Source organism: Gigantopelta aegis, unplaced genomic scaffold (assembly GCF_016097555.1).
Source record: "Gigantopelta aegis isolate Gae_Host unplaced genomic scaffold, Gae_host_genome ctg2196_pilon_pilon:::debris, whole genome shotgun sequence".
Lineage (NCBI taxonomy): Eukaryota > Metazoa > Mollusca > Gastropoda > Neomphalida > Peltospiridae > Gigantopelta > Gigantopelta aegis.
In genome coordinates this window covers 20,134-44,627 of record NW_024532867.1, presented here as the reverse complement: position 1 = coordinate 44,627, position 24,494 = coordinate 20,134, and the positions used below count along the sequence as shown (strand labels likewise).

At 35.0% G+C, this 24,494-nt stretch overlaps 1 protein-coding gene across 1 annotated transcript in view; it reads right to left on the bottom strand.

The window, feature by feature from the left end:
- Nucleotides 1-828: 828 nt before the first annotated feature.
- LOC121391356 (titin-like) overlaps nucleotides 829-24,494 on the bottom strand; it is a 35,834-nt gene continuing 12,168 nt past the window's right edge. Inside the window, exons 3-5 of the mRNA XM_041523015.1 lie at nucleotides 18,744-19,391; nucleotides 16,824-16,930; nucleotides 829-1,050 (exon numbers count right to left, since the gene is read on the bottom strand). Of these exons, the coding sequence (XP_041378949.1) occupies nucleotides 829-1,050; nucleotides 16,824-16,930; nucleotides 18,744-19,391 (977 nt within the window). The remainder of the gene's footprint in view (nucleotides 1,051-16,823; nucleotides 16,931-18,743; nucleotides 19,392-24,494) is intronic.

The following is a 24,494-nucleotide window of genomic DNA, read 5'->3' as shown; positions in this document are numbered from 1 at the left end:
AAGTGTCACCAGCGTGATATGTTAAATTTTCCTTTTTATAGCATGAATCAGTTACATCTCTGTTTTGACAATAATTTGTGACATCATATACCCTAACACAGTATATACCTTTGTGTTTGGTTAACTTCAATGATTTGCCCAAAAAAAACAATTTCTAAGTATTATATTTAAATAACAATCATGAATTTATTTTGCATTAAGATTGAAATTGCATAATTTAATTTAACCTTACTAAGCTCAAGTAATTAAAATTTGTAGGAAAAACTTACAGTCCATTTTCAGTATCCTTTTCTGAAAAAAATAAAACAGAATAAAACAATAAGCAAATATTAATACTCAATGTTGATTAATCTTGTTACAACTACCCATATGTAGTACCTATAACTTATAACATTTTCAGAAGAAACACAGGCTACAGGTAGTTAGTATTGTTTACACATGTAATTAATGATGGTTGTTAATTACTAACTGGACTGCTGTCTTGGCATGTGAGTGACATCGCAAGTTTTTCCCCATCACAAAAACCGATATAATGCAAAAAAATATACTAAAAGGCAAAAGTTATTGTGACACACATAAGACAAAGATAATTGATGATAAGTTTTTACTGCCATGTATGAAACGGTATAACATGGAAAAAGAAATGTCCGAAGGTATGGAAACGAGCAATAGTCCATGAAAAGGGCGCACCTGTCATATGCAAATGAGCCACATCACTAGAGGGGGTCCAGAGTGTGTCCACCTTGAGCATTGATACAGGCCTGGCATTGTCGTCTCATTGAGGCCACTAAATGCTGGAGAAAGTTCCTGGGAATGCCATTCCAGATCTTAGGAAGGATCAGCCGGAGTTCCTGCAGTTTTGTTGGGAGGATTTAGAAGATGGCGCAAGCGTTGTTCTATTTCATGCCAGACATGTTCAATTGGTGACAAATCTGGGGACCTGGCAGGCCAGAGTAGCACATCAACATTGTTCTGATTCAGATACTGCTGCAGAACTCTAGCAATGTGTGGTCTGGCCTTATCGTGTTGTAATGTCATCCCGGGACCATTCTGTTGCAAAAACGGTAACACTTCACAGCATTCAAACTGCCTTCAATCACAACCATCTGGGTCCAGCCTGTGGCTGTAATTCCACTCCATACCATAACGCCACCATCTCCAAAACGATCCCCTTCAAGAACACATGGCATGACATAACGTTCACCGTGACATCTGTAGACACATGTCCTGCCGTCAGATCTGTGAAGAAGGAAACGGGATTCATCAGTGAAGAGGTCACGTCTCCAGTCACGTGCTGTCCATCGCAGGTGTTATCTGCACCACTGAAGATGTCAACGTTGATGTTCTGGCATCAGGATTGGCCTTCTGGCTGGGCGTCTTGCAGAGATGCCGTAAATGTGTAGACGTCGTCGGACTGTCCTAGCTGATACACCTCTGTTGCCAGGGATGGTACAGGCTGTGAGGGTTGCTGGATGGAATCTGTTTCGCAGATGCGTGGTTCGGATCAATGTGTCTTAGCGAGAGGTTGTCACGGGTGGTCGGCCACTACAAGGACGGTCCCTGACCTGGTTGTTTTGTTGATATCATTGCCACAAGTGCTATATGGTGTTGCTGTGGACGTTAAATTGACATGCGAGGTCACACTGCGAGGTCCCAGATTCAAGTATCCCTATGACTCGCCATCTGTCATTTTCACTGAGGCGTGGCATGATGAAACTGCATAAAACAGTTCCTTAATGGGGGGTTTTCTGACTTCTGGACTTCTGAAGGCTGCACAGAGTGGCAATGATTTGCGACTGAATGTCTGGCCTTTTATGGTGAACACTGACAGCATTTCTCCCGAATATTCCATGTTTCTTGCACAAAGCATGCAATCGCTGCAACAACTGCTTGGTTGCATTTTTTCGAGCTGTTTCGTGCACATTTTCTCTGGTTTACATCCATAAATCCATTCACAAATTTATTATTCCAAACAATCCATGTCACAATAACTTTAACCTTTTAGTATAAGTTATAAAAACTTAATTTCTCAAATTAACATATCTGAGTATAATTAATAGAAGGCATAATCCTACAATAAAACTTGCAAAATTATCACCAAAATGGTAAAAAAAAAATGGTAAAAATTTCTGACCCTCTTATAAGTTGCCCCCCCCCCCCCCCCCCCAAAGTTACAAAAAATAAATTTGGTGAAAAAAAATTAACTTATAGGTGTAGATATATGGGTAGTTGTAACAAGATTAAACAACATGGCAGTAATAGTTGTTCAAACAATCTTTTGTACACAGTCCCTGATTAGCTTCATGAATATTTGACCGGCCTCGGTGGCATCGTGATTAAGTCATTGGACTACAGGCTGGTAGGTACAGGGTTCGCAGCCCAGTACTGGCTCCAACCCAGAGTGAGTTCTTAAGGGCTCCATGGGTAGGTGTAAGGCCACTCTATAGTATAAATGGGTATTTCGAACTAATCGTTATATAGCAGACTAAGGTTTGGGTCACCAAATAGTAACATATTATATAATTAAGATTATGGTAATCTGACAAATGGGTATTTCGAACTACGTTATATAGCAGACTAAGGTTTGGGTCACCAAATAGTAACATATTATATAATTAAGATTATGGTAATCTGACAAATGGGTATTTCGAACTACGTTATATAGCAGACTAAGGTTTGGGTCACCAAATAGTAACATATTATATATATATTAAGATTATGGTAATCTGACAAATGGGTATTTCGAACTACGTTATATAGCAGACTAAGGTTTGGGTCACCAAATAGTAACATATTATATAATTAAGATTATGGTAATCTGACAAATGGGTATTTCGAACTACGTTATATAGCAGACTAAGGTTTGGGTCACCAAATAGTAACATATTATATAATTAAGATTATGGTAATCTGACAAATGGGTATTTCGAACTACGTTATATAGCAGACTAAGGTTTGGGTCACCAAATAGTAACATATTATATAATTAAGATTATGGTAATCTGACAAATGGGTATTTCGAACTACGTTATATAGCAGACTAAGGTTTGGGTCACCAAATAGTAACATATTATATAATTAAGATTATGGTAATCTGACAAATGGGTATTTCGAACTACGTTATATAGCAGACTAAGGTTTGGGTCACCAAATAGTAACATATTATATAATTAAGATTATGGTAATCTGACAAATGGGTATTTCGAACTACGTTATATAGCAGACTAAGGTTTGGGTCACCAAATAGTAACATATTATATAATTAAGATTATGGTAATCTGACAAATGGGTATTTCGAACTACGTTATATAGCAGACTAAGGTTTGGGTCACCAAATATAACATATATATAATTAAGATTATGGTAATCTGACAAATGGGTATTTCGAACTACGTTATATAGCAGACTAAGGTTTGGGTCACCAAATAGTAACATATTATATAATTAAGATTATGGTAATCTGACAAATGGGTATTTCGAACTACGTTATATAGCAGACTAAGGTTTGGGTCACCAAATAGTAACATATTATATAATTAAGATTATGGTAATCTGACAAATGGGTATTTCGAACTACGTTATATAGCAGACTAAGGTTTGGGTCACCAAATAGTAACATATTATATAATTAAGATTATGGTAATCTGACAAATGGGTATTTCGAACTACGTTATATAGCAGACTAAGGTTTGGGTCACCAAATAGTAACATATTATATAATTAAGATTATGGTAATCTGACAAATGGGTATTTCGAACTACGTTATATAGCAGACTAAGGTTTGGGTCACCAAATAGTAACATATTATATAATTAAGATTATGGTAATCTGACAAATGGGTATTTCGAACTACGTTATATAGCAGACTAAGGTTTGGGTCACCAAATAGTAACATATTATATAATTAAGATTATGGTAATCTGACAAATGGGTATTTCGAACTACGTTATATAGCAGACTAAGGTTTGGGTCACCAAATAGTAACATATTATATAATTAAGATTATGGTAATCTGACAAATGGGTATTTCGAACTACGTTATATAGCAGACTAAGGTTTGGGTCACCAAATAGTAACATATTATATAATTAAGATTATGGTAATCTGACAAATGGGTATTTCGAACTACGTTATATAGCAGACTAAGGTTTGGGTCACCAAATAGTAACATATTATATAATTAAGATTATGGTAATCTGACAAATGGGTATTTCGAACTACGTTATATAGCAGACTAAGGTTTGGGTCACCAAATAGTAACATATTATATAATTAAGATTATGGTAATCTGACAAATGGGTATTTCGAACTACGTTATATAGCAGACTAAGGTTTGGGTCACCAAATAGTAACATATTATATAATTAAGATTATGGTAATCTGACAAATGGGTATTTCGAACTACGTTATATAGCAGACTAAGGTTTGGGTCACCAAATAGTAACATATTATATAATTAAGATTATGGTAATCTGACAAATGGGTATTTCGAACTACGTTATATAGCAGACTAAGGTTTGGGTCACCAAATAGTAACATATTATATAATTAAGATTATGGTAATCTGACAAATGGGTATTTCGAACTACGTTATATAGCAGACTAAGGTTTGGGTCACCAAATAGTAACATATTATATAATTAAGATTATGGTAATCTGACAAATGGGTATTTCGAACTACGTTATATAGCAGACTAAGGTTTGGGTCACCAAATAGTAACATATTATATAATTAAGATTATGGTAATCTGACAAATGGGTATTTCGAACTACGTTATATAGCAGACTAAGGTTTGGGTCACCAAATAGTAACATATTATATAATTAAGATTATGGTAATCTGACAAATGGGTATTTCGAACTACGTTATATAGCAGACTAAGGTTTGGGTCACCAAATAGTAACATATTATATAATTAAGATTATGGTAATCTGACAAATGGGTATTTCGAACTACGTTATATAGCAGACTAAGGTTTGGGTCACCAAATAGTAACATATTATATAATTAAGATTATGGTAATCTGACAAATGGGTATTTCGAACTACGTTATATAGCAGACTAAGGTTTGGGTCACCAAATAGTAACATATTATATAATTAAGATTATGGTAATCTGACAAATGGGTATTTCGAACTACGTTATATAGCAGACTAAGGTTTGGGTCACCAAATAGTAACATATTATATAATTAAGATTATGGTAATCTGACAAATGGGTATTTCGAACTACGTTATATAGCAGACTAAGGTTTGGGTCACCAAATAGTAACATATTATATAATTAAGATTATGGTAATCTGACAAATGGGTATTTCGAACTACGTTATATAGCAGACTAAGGTTTGGGTCACCAAATAGTAACATATTATATAATTAAGATTATGGTAATCTGACAAATGGGTATTTCGAACTAAGGCAGGATGATAACAATGTCTAAAATAATGCAACTAATTAAAAATAAATATGTCCCAATGTGACATCCAGTATAATATCAGATAATGTATGCTGAACTTAGTCAATAGAGCAATTCGAATCTTAATCAAACCACCTCAGTCCAAGTCATCAAGTTATATGGTATCTACACACATATTTTGGCAACTGACACATGGCTCTGCAATCACCACCTGCATTAGATTTGCATTGTGTAAAGTCACAATCCTGTTTTTATACTGACACTTTTATAAACTTCAGACTGGTTCTTGTGAGGAGATACTTTGGATAAAACTAGGTTCATATATGTTCCCCATTTGAACAGCTAATATGCCAAGATTTTTGGCTTCAGGTCAACCTCCTTTCCCATCTATATTTGAACCTGAATATACCAGTGTACAAGAACAGTGTGATACAAGGCTGCATCTAACTATACATTTAAATATCATATCTGACCAAGCACAAAATATTCCCTTTTCTTTATTTTTATGGCAAATTGGATCAGCAGTAAGGAGGGCATGCTTATTGTTTTCCATGAATGTCCTTGTGTATGTGGTGATTTCAAAGGTGTCAGTAACTATTTTGGTAGATACTAGAAAACTAGATGACCTGGAACCAGTTGTGTAATTATGATGATTTGAATTGCTTTGTTGATAAAATGCAACATAAATTGTCTGATATTATTTTGGATAGCACATCAGGAAATATGTAAACTTTGTGGCATTATTTTAGACATTTGTTTTCCTCCATGACAATATGTCTGAACCTGACAGTACATGATATCATCCTGCCCATCACTTGTTTTTCTCCGAGACAACGGCCCGAATTTACGAAAGGTGATCATCGCTCGTTTATCTTAGATGCGTGTAAGTCTTAAACGCAGCTAAAATCACACTTGTACGCGTGTGGCTAAACACCTGCGTTTATCATACATTATGAAACTAGTTTGCTATCCGCGTGTAACTTGTACGGGTTATTCTTTAATTGGAGGCACAAATGTCATCCGAAAATTTTGATTGGTATAAAATGATAAAAAATATTTAATAATTAAAACATTTTTGTTGTTGTTGTATCATTATTTATATTAACTATTTTAATAAGACTCTTTAAACATCCAAAACAGTTAAACTCTTTCTATGTGTCCGAATTCAAGATGAGTAAATTTCAATGCCTCTTACATACATTTGAAGTAATGCAAATTTAATAAGCAATGTATTTGTTATTGGAAATAATTATTTTGTTTCTTTATATTTGAAAAAAACCAAATAAACATTTCCCAGATATAATTGTCATTACAGTTACAACCTCTCTTAAATATTGTAATCATTTAAGAAAGATGGATAACTCTCAATAAAAAAAAAATCACTATTTAGCACGATAACATGTTGGCAACACTGAAAGACATGTTTAAGTATGAGGTTTTTTTCTGAAATAAAATGTTTTGCCAGTTGGACAACCTAATTGTCATGAGTATGTTTATTGTCTGTCATTACCAAACACTATTTTTAAATAAATAAATGCATTTGCAAACTAATTTTGAGATATTTTGCTAAAATAGTGTGTCGGTAATAATACATTTACAGACTTTCAAAACAGCTTTATTATTATGTAAAATTAAATAAAAGTATCATTTCATCAGTACTGTCACATTTTGGGTGTGTCAATAATGGTAATGACATTTACTGAAATGTCATTTTGTGCAATATTAAACTTGTAATTACTCTTTTATACACACATATACACACATACGCACACGTACACACGCACATATATATATATATATATATATATATGTATATGTATATATGTATATATGTATATATATATATATATGTATATATATATATATATATATATATATATATATATGTGTGTATGTACACACACACACACACACACACACACACACCGCCTTCTCTTGCCCCGTCTTGTACGTTTACATGCTCGTCTTTAGACATAATTTCTATGCTCTTTGACATCTTCTTGAGCAATTTCGAGCACTCATAATGCATCCATCAGCACGGTTCAGTTCGTTTTGTTGATGAAAAGTGTCGATTACTTTGACTTAAACAACCCCTTTCATGCGTTTAAGTATTTCAATGCATTTTAAACGCAGGTGTATAACTTGGTGATCTTCATTGTACGCGCATAACATAGACGTGCTTCATAATTTGGTTACTAAAATACACACTTCTGTTTTAGATAGTTACACGTGGTTAAGGGATAAACACCTTTCGTAAATTCGGCCCAATATGTCTGAACCTGACAGTACATGTTATCATCCTGCCCATCACTTGTTTTCCTCCAAGACAATATGTCTGAACCTGACAGTACATGTTATCATCCTGCCCATCACTTGTTTTCCTCCAAGACAATATGTCTGAACCTGACAGTACATGTTATCATCCTGCCCATCACTTGTTTTCCTCCAAGACAATATGTCTGAACCTGACAGTACATGTTATCATCCTGCCCATCACTTGTTTTCCTCCAAGACAATCTGTCTCCAAGAGACAATATGTCTGAACCAAGACAATATGTCTGAACCTGACAGTACATGTTATCATCCTGCCCATCACTTGTTTTCCTCCAAGACAATATGTCTGAACCTGACAGTACATGTTATCATCCTGCCCATCACTTGTTTTCCTCCAAGACAATATGTCTGAACCTGACAGTACATGTTATCATCCTGCCCATCACTTGTTTTCCCCCAAGACAATATGTCTGAACCTGACAGTACATGTTATCATCCTGCCCATCACTTGTTTTCCTCCAAGACAATATGTCTGAACCTGACAGTACATGTTATCATCCTGCCCATCACTTGTTTTCCTCCAAGACAATATGTCTGAACCTGACAGTACATGTTATCATCCTGCCCATCACTTGTTTTCCTCCAAGACAATATGTCTGAACCTGACAGTACATGTTATCATCCTGCCCATCACTTGTTTTCCTCCAAGACAATATGTCTGAACCTGACAGTACATGTTATCATCCTGCCCATCACTTGTTTTCCTCCAAGACAATATGTCTGAACCTGACAGTACATGTTATCATCCTGCCCATCACTTGTAATATTACAACATTAAGGAATAAGCATTATTAGTAATTTCATGTTTAAATTTATGAGTGTATCTGCTGGAAACTATACATTTTTATATGTATCTTAAATATGAGCCATGTTGAGTGTTGATGACGCAATATGACATCATATGTGCATCACACTATATTTTAACAAGATATTTTCATTATGTGGCATGGGCAGATATTAGTGTTTGCATGTGCAAATGCAGAACATTTGTATGCAATTTATGGAGTGCTCTAAAAACAACAGTCAAGTTATTTTTAACAACCATAAAAGGCTGTTGTTTCAGTTTTGCTCGATTGGTGGAATTTTAATAATCGTTCCCACTGAATACCGATCACCTAATTGACACTCCCAATGTAACTGCATGCTGGTAAAGGTAATTGGTCGAAATGTTCTGAATTATATAAATACCTTATATACATTATTTACCTCAATTTCCCCAGAAGACACATATTGGTGTGGATGCATATTATACATACCAGAGAACCAGTCAATTTTGTTGTTGTTTTACAAACATAACATTTTGATCATTCCACCAAGTTTTGATTCTAAAATCCAAGCACTTCTACCAGTTAACTGAGCCAAATCCCAGCCAGCTTTCCAAACAAGTGATTTGTAAAGTAACCACATGTCTTTCTGTGATAGGAAGGAAGGAAATGTTTTATTTAACAACGCACTCAACACATTTTATTTACGGTTATATGGCATTGGGTTCTGTGATAGAATGTTGAGGTGAATGTGTTAAATGTATATACTGTTAAAAAATCCAAATTAAGAGCACATAATGGGACCAAGAATTTTGTCTGGTTTTCAGATGTGTCAGGTTTTCTGGGGTTTGCATTGATACAAAACCTTTTGTTGTACTCTGTTGTTTGTTTCCACTGGTGTCTTTTTCACATTCGGCCTTATACATTGTATATGTATTAAAGATGAATCAAACAGTTAATAATCCAAAAAGGAATCTTTGACTTAAGATATTTTGACGTTTGCTAATATATCTTTAACACTTTTAATGATTTTAAGTTTATCGTCGAGTGATAGTTCAATATGGCGAAGTTTAGCTGGATGTTAAATACTGGAAATCGATATGGCAATGAAACGCTACTGACATCTTTTCGACACCAAAAAGGCAACATTACTTTTGCCAACTCTTTATTTTGCTAAATAACAGTTTTGAAACAAAATCAAATTCAAACAATAGAAAGACAGTGGATTAAATTTGTTGATTTGTCAATCCTTGAAGTAAACTATAAATTTGTTTGTTATGAATATCAAAGCTGTCACTTGATCTTTAATTGCTTAATTGTCAACTGTACCCAGTCATATGTAACGGTGATCACACAACTAATGGCTAACCTCAGCTAGCATGTGTATATTGCACCAGGATAAACAGAAAGAAGGAAACGTGAAAAATGTAAGTCTGGAATCGACTTGGATCCATTTGCATGGTCCTGGCAACTAGAGGCTTTTGAGTCTCTTCAGGAGATGTACATTTCCCTGCTTGGCACCCTTCTTTGGACAACACCTTGTAAAATGCCTTACATTGCATTAATTTGAATCTGCACCATGTACCAATATGATCAGTATTAATTTGGACATGTATTTTTAATGTGAACTTAACATATATGAGATGTTTTTTTCTTTCTGTTTCTTTTAAAAAAAAAATCCTGCTTTCTTTTTTCTGTTTCTTTTTTTCCTGTTTTCTTCTTTCCTACAACCGTTCGCAGTCATGTAATTTGGCCGAAGACAGTGAAGTGACAATAAACGAAACAATTAGTGACTCCATAATAATTGACAACAGTCTGGTAGTTCGTTTTTCAGAGGCACACATTGCACTAAATAAAGAGTTTGGGACTGAAATATTCGTCCGGTGTTCAGTTTAGAGAGGTTTCTGGTTTAGAGAGGTAATCATGGAACTTTGGAAAATATCCAGTTTTGAGAGAATTCCATTGTTTAAAGGGTCCAGTCGTGAGGGGGAGATTTTGTCAAAAAGCAGGAGATTTTTTAAATGTACATGACTCATTACTGACATCGTGTGAAATTTCCGTGAGTAACTTTATGTCAAACACAACATTTATTCATTATACAAAAATAGTCCCTTGAAATGTACTCTAGTTACCAACATTTTACTGCACAAACATACCAAGCTAACTGATACAAGTATTGTTTATATAGCTAATTGGTCCTTTCGTTATATTGCTTTGACATATGAACCGGCCTTGGAACTGAGAGCGAGTTCTTAAAGGAGGGGACAATTAAGGCATTTGGCCTGGTATGCATATTCAACGATATATAATGCACATTATTGCTTAATATCAACAAGTATAATCGTATACATGTAGTTAATTAATAAAACTGTTAAATGTGACGGCTATTATACATGTATATATAACAGGTGCAGCCATTTTGTACCATCCCAGTGAATACACCCTCTGGCGAGCTGGTGGTTACGTAATACCTAACGCGTCACGTCAGGAATTAGTCTTCGAACTGAAGAAACAAAACATACCTGATTTTTGCAGATGAATCGCAATATTCTGTAATAATAGCCATCCCAGTAAGCCAGCAACGATTATATATTATAAAATATAATAAAAGAAAAAAGTTTTTTTTTTCCAAAATATGGTGGCTTTTGTTTTGATTTTTTCAATTAAAAATACCTTGACATTTTGAGTTCAAAAAGTGGTTTTCGGCAAGTATTTTCGCTTGACAACAATGGTGGCATGTCGCGTCATTTTCAGGGATCGATAACTGATTGTGACAGCTAATTTGATAATAAATTTGATTGTTTTACCAACAACTAAAATTACCAAATATTGCAATATGAATTGTAGTTCGGGTTTAAAAAAAAAATTCTGGTCAAAAAAGCACTGTTATCGGGAATAATGGACATAAATACTGGACAGCTGGCCACAAATGCCCGTAAGTAAATGTAACTTTTTCGCTTTTTTTTGTCTAATTTTAATCACCATTAGCTGATCTAAAAATAATAAAAATTAAAAAAAAAACCACAAAAATAATACTTACCGATTCATATATGAACTTTATTTCATGTATTTATAAAACATTTAAGTGAATATATGTGAGTAAAAATTATAAACTTGTACCCACTCAAGGTGGTTTTTGTTAAAAATTAATCCAGTAGTCTAAAGGTTAAGATCCAGGGATGTGAGTGACCAAATGTTAAAAACTCTCAAAATTGTTCGGTGGCCGACAGGCCCCGACTATGGTCCAGGGGCAACGCCCCGGTGGGGGGATCAGGGGGGCAACGCCCCCCCCCCCCCCCCCGAAGGAGGAGCTATTTTTCCTATTTAGATCACAAAAATGGTCATGTAATGGAACTTAACAACAAATTTATGAAGTGTGTTAAATCACTGTGTTAAGACTTTATTATTCATATTTACCTACAAAAAGTGAACTTTTTCAATACCTACTTAGCATGGTGTCTTTCATCCATTTCAAATCTTTCATTTCTTGTAGATAAAACAGTAATGTCACAACTTATGTACAGTGCATTTAGTAATTAGTATGCACTATTTACAATGACAGTACACAATAATGTCAAATACTGCAATAGGCTTTCCCACTTGCCGACAGTTTCTCAAAAACGCTTTCTAACTGAACACCGTCCACCTGTTTCTCTAGCCATTCCCATCGCCAGGGATTTTTTTATGTTTACGTCAAGTTTTAATTTATCTGATTTCTTCACGATATCTTTGCGTCGTGTTGCCATTGCCGCTTCACAAAAGGCGGGCTAATTGTCTAACGCTATGCACGGTTGGCGAAAACGAACCAATGAAATGTCACCTAACAACAGAAAACCTCGGCAAACCTCGTTACTGTTCGGTGCGGGAAGGGAGATAAGTCGAATGACTTCCATGTTGATTAAAAGACGGAAATACCGGTAAAAAGCTTAAAAATCGGACAAAACCGTTAAATTTATATTTTTATTTATTTGCGGAAAAAATATAAAAATGCGGAATTTGGTCATGAAAACTCGGAATTCCGCGAAAACTCGGAAATCTCACATCACTGAAGATCACAGGATATTGTGTGATAACCGCACACGGATACCCCTCAAATCGTAATGGGCATTATCAGCCGTCCAGCTTTATTACTGCAAGTAATTCCGTAAAACCCTTGAGTAAGTAGACTTTCCCATCTAAAATCACAAAACTGACCATTTACGTCCCAAAGAAACTACAGTTGACACATCTCCCATTGATAGGTCAGTTCTTTCAGAAGACCAAGTTCATGATATGAATTTGGAGCCCGTCAAGTTACTGGAGGAACATCCTAAGAGAACTCGGAGACTACCTGACCGATATGGTCAGTGGGTTTGTACTCAGCTGGTTTCCAGTGAAGAAGTTTTTGTGTAACTTTGAGCAGTTATTTAAGTGGTATATATTTTTGCATTGTTTTTAAAAACCTCTTTGCAGTTGGGAGTCTTAATAGCTGTCATGTGAGTTGCACAATAGTTTCCTGTAGCAAAATGGGATGCAGTTAGAATCTACATGGTGTATAGTTGCAATTACTATATAACAAGAGTGTATAGTCTTCAGACTCATATTTGAGCTAATTACAGATTGGCTTTATAAATACACGTAGTTCTCAAAAGAGAATGACTTAACTGATTTTTTAAAAATATATTTCTATGTACGTATATAATATTGTATTGGTTTCTATTTCAGGGACATGGAACCAGTGCCATGCTACGATGGTGTGGTTATAGGGTTCAGTGTGTAATCACTATCCATATTACTTACCAAATGTTTGATACATGTATACCAGTATTTAACTCATGTTCTTATAATATTTAGATGGTGATTGACGAAATGCCAGGAGACATTTTCAGCAAGGGGGGGGGGGGGGGGGGGGGGGGGGGGGGGGGATATGTAACCAGGTGTTTATCTAGCAGTTTAACTAATTGTATATTTTCAGTTTAATTATTCAGGATAAAAGTTATTATTGAACTAAACATATACATTGTGTTCAGTATATCATATTATTAACTTAACAATTGTTTACAGAAACCCCTTAATTTATTAACTTAATTAGTCTTATATTGATATCCAAAGTAGTCATATTATTATAGTTTGATTAACTCTAAGTTGACATACAAGTATGACATGACATGACCTGACAGTGACCACCTGACTGACCGGGGTCATGCATGCTTTTCCTGCTCCTTGCACTTCCTAAGATCTCAGAGAGAGGGAGACATATCTTTTGTATATGGTCAACTTAGCTACAGGCTGTGTTTTTCGAGGTTGGTGAAAACCACTTTGAGATGTTGCTGGTGAGTAACATTATAAATATAATAATGTATACATATATTTGCTTATACCAACTATATTTAATCATGTCGGCAGTTATCGCTTAAGAAGTTATTGCTTGAGATAACTTCAGTATTTTTCCCTATTTTTTATGATGGATATATTCTTGTTTTTAGGTTTGATGGAACGGAATGAATAAACAACTTGTATCAATGTGAATCCACCAGGCGTTGTTTTATTTTTGGACAACCATCCCGAGGTTACATATATTTAGTTAAATAGTTTACTATACTATCAAGTCATTTATGTTGTTTTACAAGTCAGGTTGATGAAAGCGAAACGCCTTGTCGTAAATTAGAGCGTTTGTTTACACTGTGCATAGAGGAGATGGACGGAGCTGACGTCACTTTGCCCCAAGCTATATCACCGGACGTCACAAAAATGAAACAAAATGGCTGCCCCCAGTTAGCAGGAATAATCATGGTTTTTTATTAACTCTAAAATTATGCGCTTTTCATTTGTTAAAGTGTCAGTATGTGTTGGTGGTCTGGGTATGCATCTTTCCAACACATAAGGCTCTTGTTCGAGTTGACCCTACTTTTAAGGGCTCAATGGGTAGGTGTAAGGCCACTACACCATCTTTTCTCTCACTAACCAACTAACAACTAACCCACTGTCCTGGACAGACAGCCCATATAGCTGAGGTGTGTGCCTGGGACAGCGTCCTTGAACCTTGATTGGAAATAAGTACAAAAATAAGTTGAAATGCATTGACATGTGATTTTGACATTGGGTGTATTGATGCACTTGTTGCATCATGTAATCCAGTGGGAAGACATTTTACAAGTTAGAGCCGTTACTAGGAGAAAATTAAATAGTTTTATATATGGAAACATGTCAATACACAGCCAAGGTAGCTGAATTTTTTTCATACTTGGAAAATAAGGATTTCCCGGGAGAAACATTTTTCCGGGCAGGTTTTCGGGAGACTTGATCAAATACCGGGAGTCTTTCATGGAATCCAGAAAGGTTGACAGGTCTGACCCATGTGCATGTCTCTGTGTGTGTGGTGTATACGGTTATGTGTGTGTGTGTGTGTGTGTGTGTGTGTGTGTGTGTGCATGCGTATGTGCATTTTTTTTTTTTTACAAATAATTAAATATACTGTATCTATACATATTGTTATTTAACATAGAGTTGTTAAATGCAGTGGACACTATGGGCTGAAACCAGTATATGGTAAAATTAACAAAAATGAGAGTTGCTAATGAGAACATTTTAAGAATATTTTACCATGTTTTTTTGGTTAGTTTTTTGTATGTTAATTACATGTAAATGTGAGATGCTTACATTTTGTAAATAATATTTTGTTTTTAATAAAGTCCATAAACATTAATATATAAAAAGGTTAAACTCCAGAGTATATGTTTTAAAGCAGTCCTCCATTTTAATTCTAGAATGAATTTCTGTGAGTGTTAATCACATTTTACTCTGCACAGATCACTTACTAAAGTTACTGTGCATGTATGTGGCAATATCGAGTTTTATCTGTATATAATAGTATTTTATAATATTTGTAATGTTTCCTGTAACTAATTAAATTGTTATTTACAGGGAGTCATGGTATGTTATGTTTTTTTAATGTTTACTATATCTAATTAATCCAATGTCTCTTTCAGGTAATTCTGAAAAGGATAGTGCTCCTTTAATTTAATCATTTACTTTTAATACAGCTTCTTTATTCCAGGTGCTCTTATTTCAGTCAGCTTGTTAACTGGTGATATGTTGTTGATTAAAAACACAAGCATGAATCTTGCACAAGTACCTAACAATAGCACTTGCATTCTTGTGCTGAGTCTGTCCTTTGTTCTAAACTTTCAAGCTTGGGTGTACTGTAAGCTGGTATTTTGTCTTGGCGGTTCTGTCCAGCTTCTAGTTATATAATCTTCAGCATAAATACTGAGAGCTCTTGTTCTCAGTGTGGAAATGATATTGTCACTATTACTGTGATATCGTATTCTTAGAGGATTTCTAAGGTCAGTTATTTGTATTTGTTATTTGTAGTATTCATGTTTCTTATCTAGTGTATTTGTTTACAGGCAGGTACTAAATGTAAATGTTTATGGATTAAGTCGGTACATTATAATATAATGTATTAATACGTAAAATAACTCTTCTGCAAATATATTTGTCTAAAGTAATTAAATGACAGATGAAGTATATTAAATTAAGTTCTAATGTCTAAATGGTAATGTAATTAATAGTATGATTTCTTATCACTAAATACTAATGGGTTTTAACGTTAAATTAATTATGGTGTGAAAGTTAACTGAGAGTAAGATGTTTGCACAGTTTGTATTATCTCAGAAGAGAGTTTATTTTATGCTATGACTATTATTGCTATTAATATAATTATGGACTTTGGATTATAGTGTTTCTACGATACTTAGTGCATTTTATTATTTTGTTTAGATCGCTATTTCTGAATGCGTGTGTCAGTTACCGGCCAGGTGTTACAACCTTAGTTACACACACTTGGTATGTACATGACTGTGTTGTTTTATGTGTATATTTTTATGACGTTGTAATGTACATGAATGTAAACATTAGTAGTGAATGTATTAGTAAAGTATGGATTGTATAATTGTATTAAGGATTAACATATGGTGTTACGTCATGTGTATTGTGAATGTATTGTTTGGTAGGAACCATGTATTAGTGATATGTGATTCGATATATATGTTTGTCATAGTAGTCTAGGAAATGTCATGTCGTATATGTGTATTTATTATCGTAATGTCATGTATTATATTCTTGTATTTTAATTTAATGTTTTGATTGTTTCAGGGTTTTAAAAATACATTGTGTGATATTGAATAAAATGCCATTGTCCTGAACCATGCAGCTGTTTGTCATCTATTTTGGAACAAATCAAATGCTGTTACATATACATTCCACACAAACTCACATTTGCACCACAATATCTTACTGTTTTTGCTTGATAATCGTGAACGTCGTACATGGAACACAACAAGCACCACTATAACGGCAACTACAGCAACAGAACCAACAGCACCTCCAACAGCTGCGCCAATCCCCAAACCAGATCCAGTTGGTTTCTCAGCCTCTGTCATATGAGAAATATTACATTTTAATAACAACTCTAATATTGTAAACAAGATTAGAATTCCGCAGAATTAAATGTCTCGCCTTCAATAAACTTATTTAGTGTCACTGATAGTTGCATCCATGTCCATGTAAAATGTTTTATTAAGTTTGAATTCCTTTCACAAGCATTGTGATGAACATCTATAGGAACAACTATAAAACAAGTTTCATCCATCTAAGACTTATAGTTTGTGTGTCTAGACACAGTGTGAATTGGAATGAACCGCAAAATTTTAATGTTCAGCTAAACGCAAAAGTATTTTCATAAAAATGTTTAATTTTTAATTCTTTTCTATGGTGAACATCCATAGGTGAAACTGTAGGACTTACAGTTAGTGTGGAACGGAACGGAACTAAACGTAAACTTTAACATTGAGCAAAAAGCAAATATATTTTAATTAAAAAGAGTTAATTAATGAATGTTTAATTCTTTTCACATGAATTCACTTGTTAATTTTACTAAGTTGTTTTTGTTTATTCCTTAAAATTACAGATATCAGGTCCATCGTCCACTTGATTCATATAAATTGACTTAAAATGGAGGAAGATGAATTAACATTCGATGCGTGTCACATAACCTCACACTTAATTGCCTGATCAACAAGGCAAAACCATTTACTTAATTTTTATGATTTTCATCGCACCTGTTGTTAGAATTTGTTTTCAATTATTATATTCAATCTGTAAAATGCATGCTACATTTTTGTACCTCTACTGTAGTGAATAGTAGACATAATCCATTCGTAACAATTGTAAATAATTATGAGTGTATAACTTGTTAATTAAGAATAAATTTATTAGAAAATTGATATTTTACAATCTATTCACAGGTATGAATTTAATGCCTATCTGTATTAACATCACGTTTTTGCAGTGAGCATTGATAAAACACGGACCGGACTGGAACATTTGACAAACTGAATTTTTCCTTTTAGAAAACTAATTAAACAAAGTGTTTGTCCACTGTGCACAGATGAGTGGCTTTAAAAATTAAAAATGACAAACTGCGCATGCACAGAAAGGATATTTTCCCAAATGCATGAGCCTGAACGCAGTTAGAATTCAACTACCACCCTTTCCTGTTTGCTGTATGCATGGTGTTACACTTTTATTTACCAGTATGGATTCGTTTTATGTCCATGGCTTTTTTTTCGTTAACTGATTGGAATATAATTTATTTCATGTAGCTGTTATAGAATACTCTTTCCACCAGTATTTGTGTTTTTGTTGTCAGTTAATAATATTTTTCTGTTAATGGGTCATATGTTTACAGCCAACAAGACTTGTATACCTGAGCGTATAACGTTGTGCTGAGATTTAGTTGAAGTGTGCGATGTCAAACTACATTTGTGCTAATCGCGATGACGTCATATTACTGGTGAGGGGACTTCAAAACTTTAATTTACTAAACATCAAATTAAAATGTTATTTTAGAAATGTTATAGGATAAATAGAATTCACCATGATCGTACGAGACAGGGGACAGGGGGTGCAACTGCTCCCCTAGTGCTGGAGCAAATCCTCAAAGGGCACCAACGGTACCGATACTCGGGCAAAATGTGCTAACCTGAGACCTTAAATTTTTACCATGTAATTTAATCATTGTACCCATAAAATTAGTTGTAATCCACAGGGAAATGTGTAGTTATTTGTTTGTAACCCTATATAGCTGTTTGGTTGTAATGCTTACATAAATAAACATTGTTATCCAGATTCGGGCATTTTTGTATAATTTTGGGCAAAAACTAATACACACACATACACACACGTACCTTTTCGTGTCACTGCTGTTACTGTGACAAACACACTAACATTGTCTTTTGGGCGGTCATTCTCAGCTGACAGTCTGACGTAATACACCTGGCTAGCCTCGAGGTTTGTGATGTTGTAAAACATTTTCTGATCTTGAGGTAAATCTTCAAACCAGTCACTTGTCCACTCAGTCTTCCATTCAGACTCACTTTGTAGTTTGTACTCCAAAACAAATCTTTGTTTGTAATTTCCGCCTGGATAGTTAGGTAACCATGACAACCTTACTGTGTCAGATGATTCCCCTTCTTGTTGGAACTCTTTTGGAGGACGAGGTGGTCCTGCTGCTGTTAGGTTTACAGAAAACTGAGAACATCCAACATCATTACAGACATTCAGTGTGTAGGTTCCAATGTCTTCCTGTGAGAATGAGCTGATATTGAGTGAGATTCTGTAGCCTGAGTCGTTTACTGTTTTACTGTGTATGTCCAGAGTAATGTTTTCTGGCTCAATACTTGTATAATTAACAGTTGACTTGTTATCAGATCTGCTCCAGTTGAAACCAGTATAATCTGGTCTGGAAAACACAGTTTTCTGTAGTATTGCTGGTTTTCCAATTTCTGTACCCACAAGAATATCAAACTCAGTTTCCTTAGTAATCTTTGGTGTTGCTACAAATGAAAACAAAAAGAAAGAAAAAGAAACAAATTAGGTTTTTCAATCCAGCCTGAACAGGTGATGTGTTTAGTTTGAAGACATGCTATGGCTGGTGATAATGATGAAATTATTGAGAATGATCGATGTCCCTGGAACCAAAAACATTCATGAATCTATTGAAGAACACATGAATTTTCTAAAGAGAACTATATGACAAATGTCCACAATTAATAAAACCTTACACCTATCCCCTTTTTTGTTCTGGACTCAGTCACTGGCTATTTCACTGTTTTGAGTTGGATTTAATCCAGTGACATCTGTTTTCCTTACAAAAAAGATGGGCATGTTCTTTTCTATGTAGAGACTGTGTATATAGTGCCTATATCAAAACCAGAATGTTGCAGTAAAATTTGAGAGCTAATACTTTTTCCAAACAGAGCTCATTATTTCTTTAAAATAACATTCTTTGTCTTGGTTTGGATTGCTTTATATTATTGTTATTATTATTATTATTTAGAGTATAACTAACGAGGGACAAGGAATTATGAATTATTTAGAGCATAACTAACGAGGGACAAGGAATTATGAATTATCTGAATGAGGGACAGATAATTCATAACTCCTTGTAGTTATTCTCTTTTATTACCCATTGTCAATTTTAACTGATTTACAATGTAAAAATTCCTCTGCATTCTACAACAAAGCCATCAACCATTACATCATATAATATTACGTGCATAACGTGATGTAATGTAAGTGATTTTATGCCATAACAGCATTTTTCTACAGCCAAATGTTTACAGTACAAAATAATATGTCTGTATACATTGTAGTTCCATTAGAAAATATAAAAAAATTCTGTGCTACTAAAGCCGCTGCTTATTAAAATATACAAATGAAACAATTAAGTAAAACAAATCCAGTAAATCTTTGTAGATGGTATAAGATATGTATAATCTGACTCATGAATGGGGAACATTATACGAATGAAAGTGAAGCTCCAGCTATAGCAAGCAAGCAACCAAATGTCGTCATTTTTAAGCCAGCTAATTAGTGGCAGTATAGAAACAATCTGCACACTGCAGAGATTGAAAAAAATATTACCCCGTATATTTGAGCCGATATGGGTAATAATTTAAATTAACCCATCAATTATTCCCCACCCCAATAATTTCGTAATTTGCACCATGTTGTTGCTGTTGTCGACTTCAGTGCTAGCTGTGAAATATCTAGACTAAGAAAACTGACTTCACATATGTTATTACAACTATTCCCTGATGATTAATAAATCAATGTGCTCTAGTGGTGTCATTAAAACAAACTTTAACTTTTTACTTGTAACTATTCCACTTTTGTCAGTTGTTTTTGATATAAAAAAAACAAACTCAAACAATAATGAAATTGAAATTTCTAGTCTTACTTGAAATCCAGCTAACTTAATTTTGAGATGTCACCTCTCAGTCTTACAAATATAATATTTTATCTAACAAATATCATGATTATTGCAAATTAATTTTATTCAGTGTACGTTTAACTGCAATTTGTATAAATACTGCATGGCATGTTCATTTCTCACAATCATGATCTGCATCTGTGCTCTTGACCATGGGTGAGAAATGAACAAAGATAAAGAAAATAAATGAAATTGTAGTTAAGTATTCATGCAATTGATGCAAACAACTATTGTTTTGTTGTTTGAACAAATTTACATCAAGATTTACTTGTGTGTAATCTTATTGTTAATGGCCGCAATGATGTATCTTGAAACATACAGTCTCAGTTGACTATGAAGCCTGATCTATATTTACACTGACAGGTTGGGATAGCCCATACTTATCGTTCAGACCTGAACAAGCATATATTGAAATTAACACGCATTGTTGGACAGTGTTTAATTACTTTGTTTCGATGACTTTACAAAGTTAGAATATCAAGCTAGTAGTCAGATCTTTGCTTACATGCATGTTGAATACGTACCGTTAAAATTAATAACCGTGATTAAACATCATTATGCTGTATTCTGGATGACACCGTTTTTCGATCATTACCGGTTGCGAGATCACTATTATGCTAATTGAGTATTTGGTATTATTATTATGTTTGAGGTGTCAGATAGATAATGTAACGGTTACCATTTTGTCCACATTAGAAGATAGAAACTGGCTTAGCCAAACTTTTAGCTACTTGCAAATTTTATAGCCTTTTTTAAAAATAAAAATGAGGCAATATGGCTAATGACAGTGCGAGCCCTGCCAAACAAAAATGCATGCTTGTGGCTAGGTTGTTGCAAAGTTGTTACAAGGTAGTATAAGCAATGCAAGCTATTTGCAAGCTAACATTTAGCTCGCGTAAGGTAGTCAGTAATTCTGCAAGCTTGCCGCATGCATGTTTTCATTTGTGAAAAGCGTGCACAAGCTTGCTGCATGCATATCTTCAACTGTGAAAGCTTCCCGCAAGCATGTTTTCATTTTGCAAGTTTGCTGCATGCATATAATCTTCAACTGTGCAAGCTTCCCACATGCATGTTTTCATTTTTGCAAGCTTGCTGCATGTATATCTTCAACTGTGCAAGCTTCCCACATGCATGTTTTCATTTTTGCAAGCTTGCTGCATGCATATCTTCAACTGTGAAAGCTTCCCACATGCATGTTTTCATTTTTGCAAGCTTGCTGCATGTATATCTTCAACTGTGAAAGCTTCCCGCAAGCATGGTTTCATTTTGCAAGCTTGCTGCATGCATATCTTCAACTGTGCAAGCTTCCCGCAAGCATGTTTTAATTTTTGCAAGCTTGCTGCATGTATATCTTCAGCTGTGAAAGCTTCCCACATGCATGTTTTCATTTTTGCAAGCTTGCTGCATGTATATCTTCAACTGTGCAAGCTTCCCACATGCATGTTTTCATTTTTGCAAGCTTGCTGCATGTATATAATCTTCAACTGTGAAAGCTTCCCACATGCATGTTTTCATTTTTGCAAGCTTGCTGCATGTATATCTTCAACTGTGAAAGCATGTCTACACTTGTGCAAGCTTGCTGCATGTATATCTTCAACTGTGAAAGCATGTCTACACTTGTGCAAGCTTGCTGCATGTATATCTTCAACTGTGAAAGCTTGTCTACACTTGTGCAAGCTTGCTGCATGTATATCTTCAACTGTGAAAGCATGTCTACACTTGTGCAAGCTTGCTGCATGCATATCTTCAACTGTGAAAGCATGTCTACACTTGTGCAAGCTTGCTGCATGCATATCTTCAACTGTGAAAGCATGTCTACACTTGTGCAAGCTTGCTGCATGTATATCTTCAACTGTGAAAGCATGTCTACACTTGTGCAAGCTTGCTGCATGTATATCTTCAACTGTGCAAGCTTGTCTACACTTGTGCAAGCTTGCAGCTTGTCTACACTTGTGCAAGCTTGCTGCATGCATATCTTCAACTGTGAAAGCATGTCTACACTTGTGCAAGCTTGCTGCATGCATATCTTCAACTGTGAAAGCATGTCTACACTTGTGCAAGCTTGCTGCATGCATATCTTCAACTGTGAAAGCATGTCTACACTTGTGCAAGCTTGCTGCATGTAGATCTTCAACTGTGAAAGCATGTCTACACTTGTGCAAGCTTGCTGCATGCATATCTTCAACTGTGAAAGCATGTCTACACTTGTGCAAGCTTGCTGCATGCATATCTTCAACTGTGAAAGCATGTCTACACTTGTGCAAGCTTGCTGCATGCATATCTTCAACTGTGAAAGCATGTCTACACTTGTGGAAGCTTGCTGCATGCATATCTTCAACTGTGAAAGCATGTCTACACTTGTGGAAGCTTGCTGCATGCATATTGTTAACTGTGAAAGCTTGTCTACACTTGTGGAAGCTTGCACAAGGTTCCACACAAGAAAAGCTTAGTTTGTGAAGTTGAATTTGAACAGAAAAAGCTAAGTCCAAATCATTTTCATGGTTATTTTTTGTAAATTCATATCTTCTCATATGATTTATCAAATTCAGTGGGAACAGTGGCTAAACAACCAAACATACATGTAACAGATTTAGATAGTATTTACAATAATAATTAAAACAAAATTAATATTAATACATACGAATGATAATACAATATGGTTAAAACAGAATCATCTTGTAATGATTGGATTTTCAATTGGCCCCAAAAATAACAACATATGCATGGCCATGAGAGGAAGACATGGGCCATGTTTGGTTGAAATTAGCCTGGTGGAACTTGAGAAGATGTTGAAAATGTCTGAGCCAATCAGAGGCCAGGGTGGCCATCTTGGATTTTGAATCAGTTCCAAAAATAGCAATACTTTGTCAGGTCCATGAGAGGATCGTTTCAACCAAGTTTGGTTGAAACCTGGATGGTGGACCTTGAAAAGAAGTTTTAAAAATGTCTCAGTCAATCGGAGGCCAGACCAGCCATCTTGGATAATTTGGAATAGATTTGGTTTAAATCTGCTTATACGTGGACCATGCATGCATGAGAAGTCAAAAACTCAGTCAATCAAAGGCTAGATTGGCCATCTTGGATTTTGAAACTGCCCCAAAAATAACTACTCTTGGGAAGTGCCATGAGAGGATCACTCGGACCGAATTTGATTGAAACCTGGCTGGTGGAACTTAAGAACTAAAAGGTCTCAGCTAATCAGAGGCCAGGTTGGCTATCTTGAATTTTGAATCAGCCACAAAAATAACAACACTTAGTCCAAATGATTCTCTTTCTAAGTTTGATTGAAACCTGCCTGGTGGACCTTGAGAAGAAGCAAAAACATGTCTCTGTCAATCAGAGGCCAGCGCAATTATCTTGATTTTAAATCTGCCCGCAAAACAACAAACTTGGTCAGGGCCATGAGAGGATCATTAGGAATACATAGGGTTGAAATATGCATGGTGGAACTTAAGGAAAAGTAAAAAATGTTTCAGTTATTCAGAGGCCAGGGCGGCCATCTTGGCATTTAACACTTGGTCAGGGGCCGTATGCATGAGGAGCGGATAAAACTAAATGCGGATAGCGGCTAAACGTGGATTGCTAATCGCGTTTAAATTTATTCGCTTTTTGGTATGCATAAACGTAAATGACGTCGCAAATAGCTATACGGCGGGGTTATTTT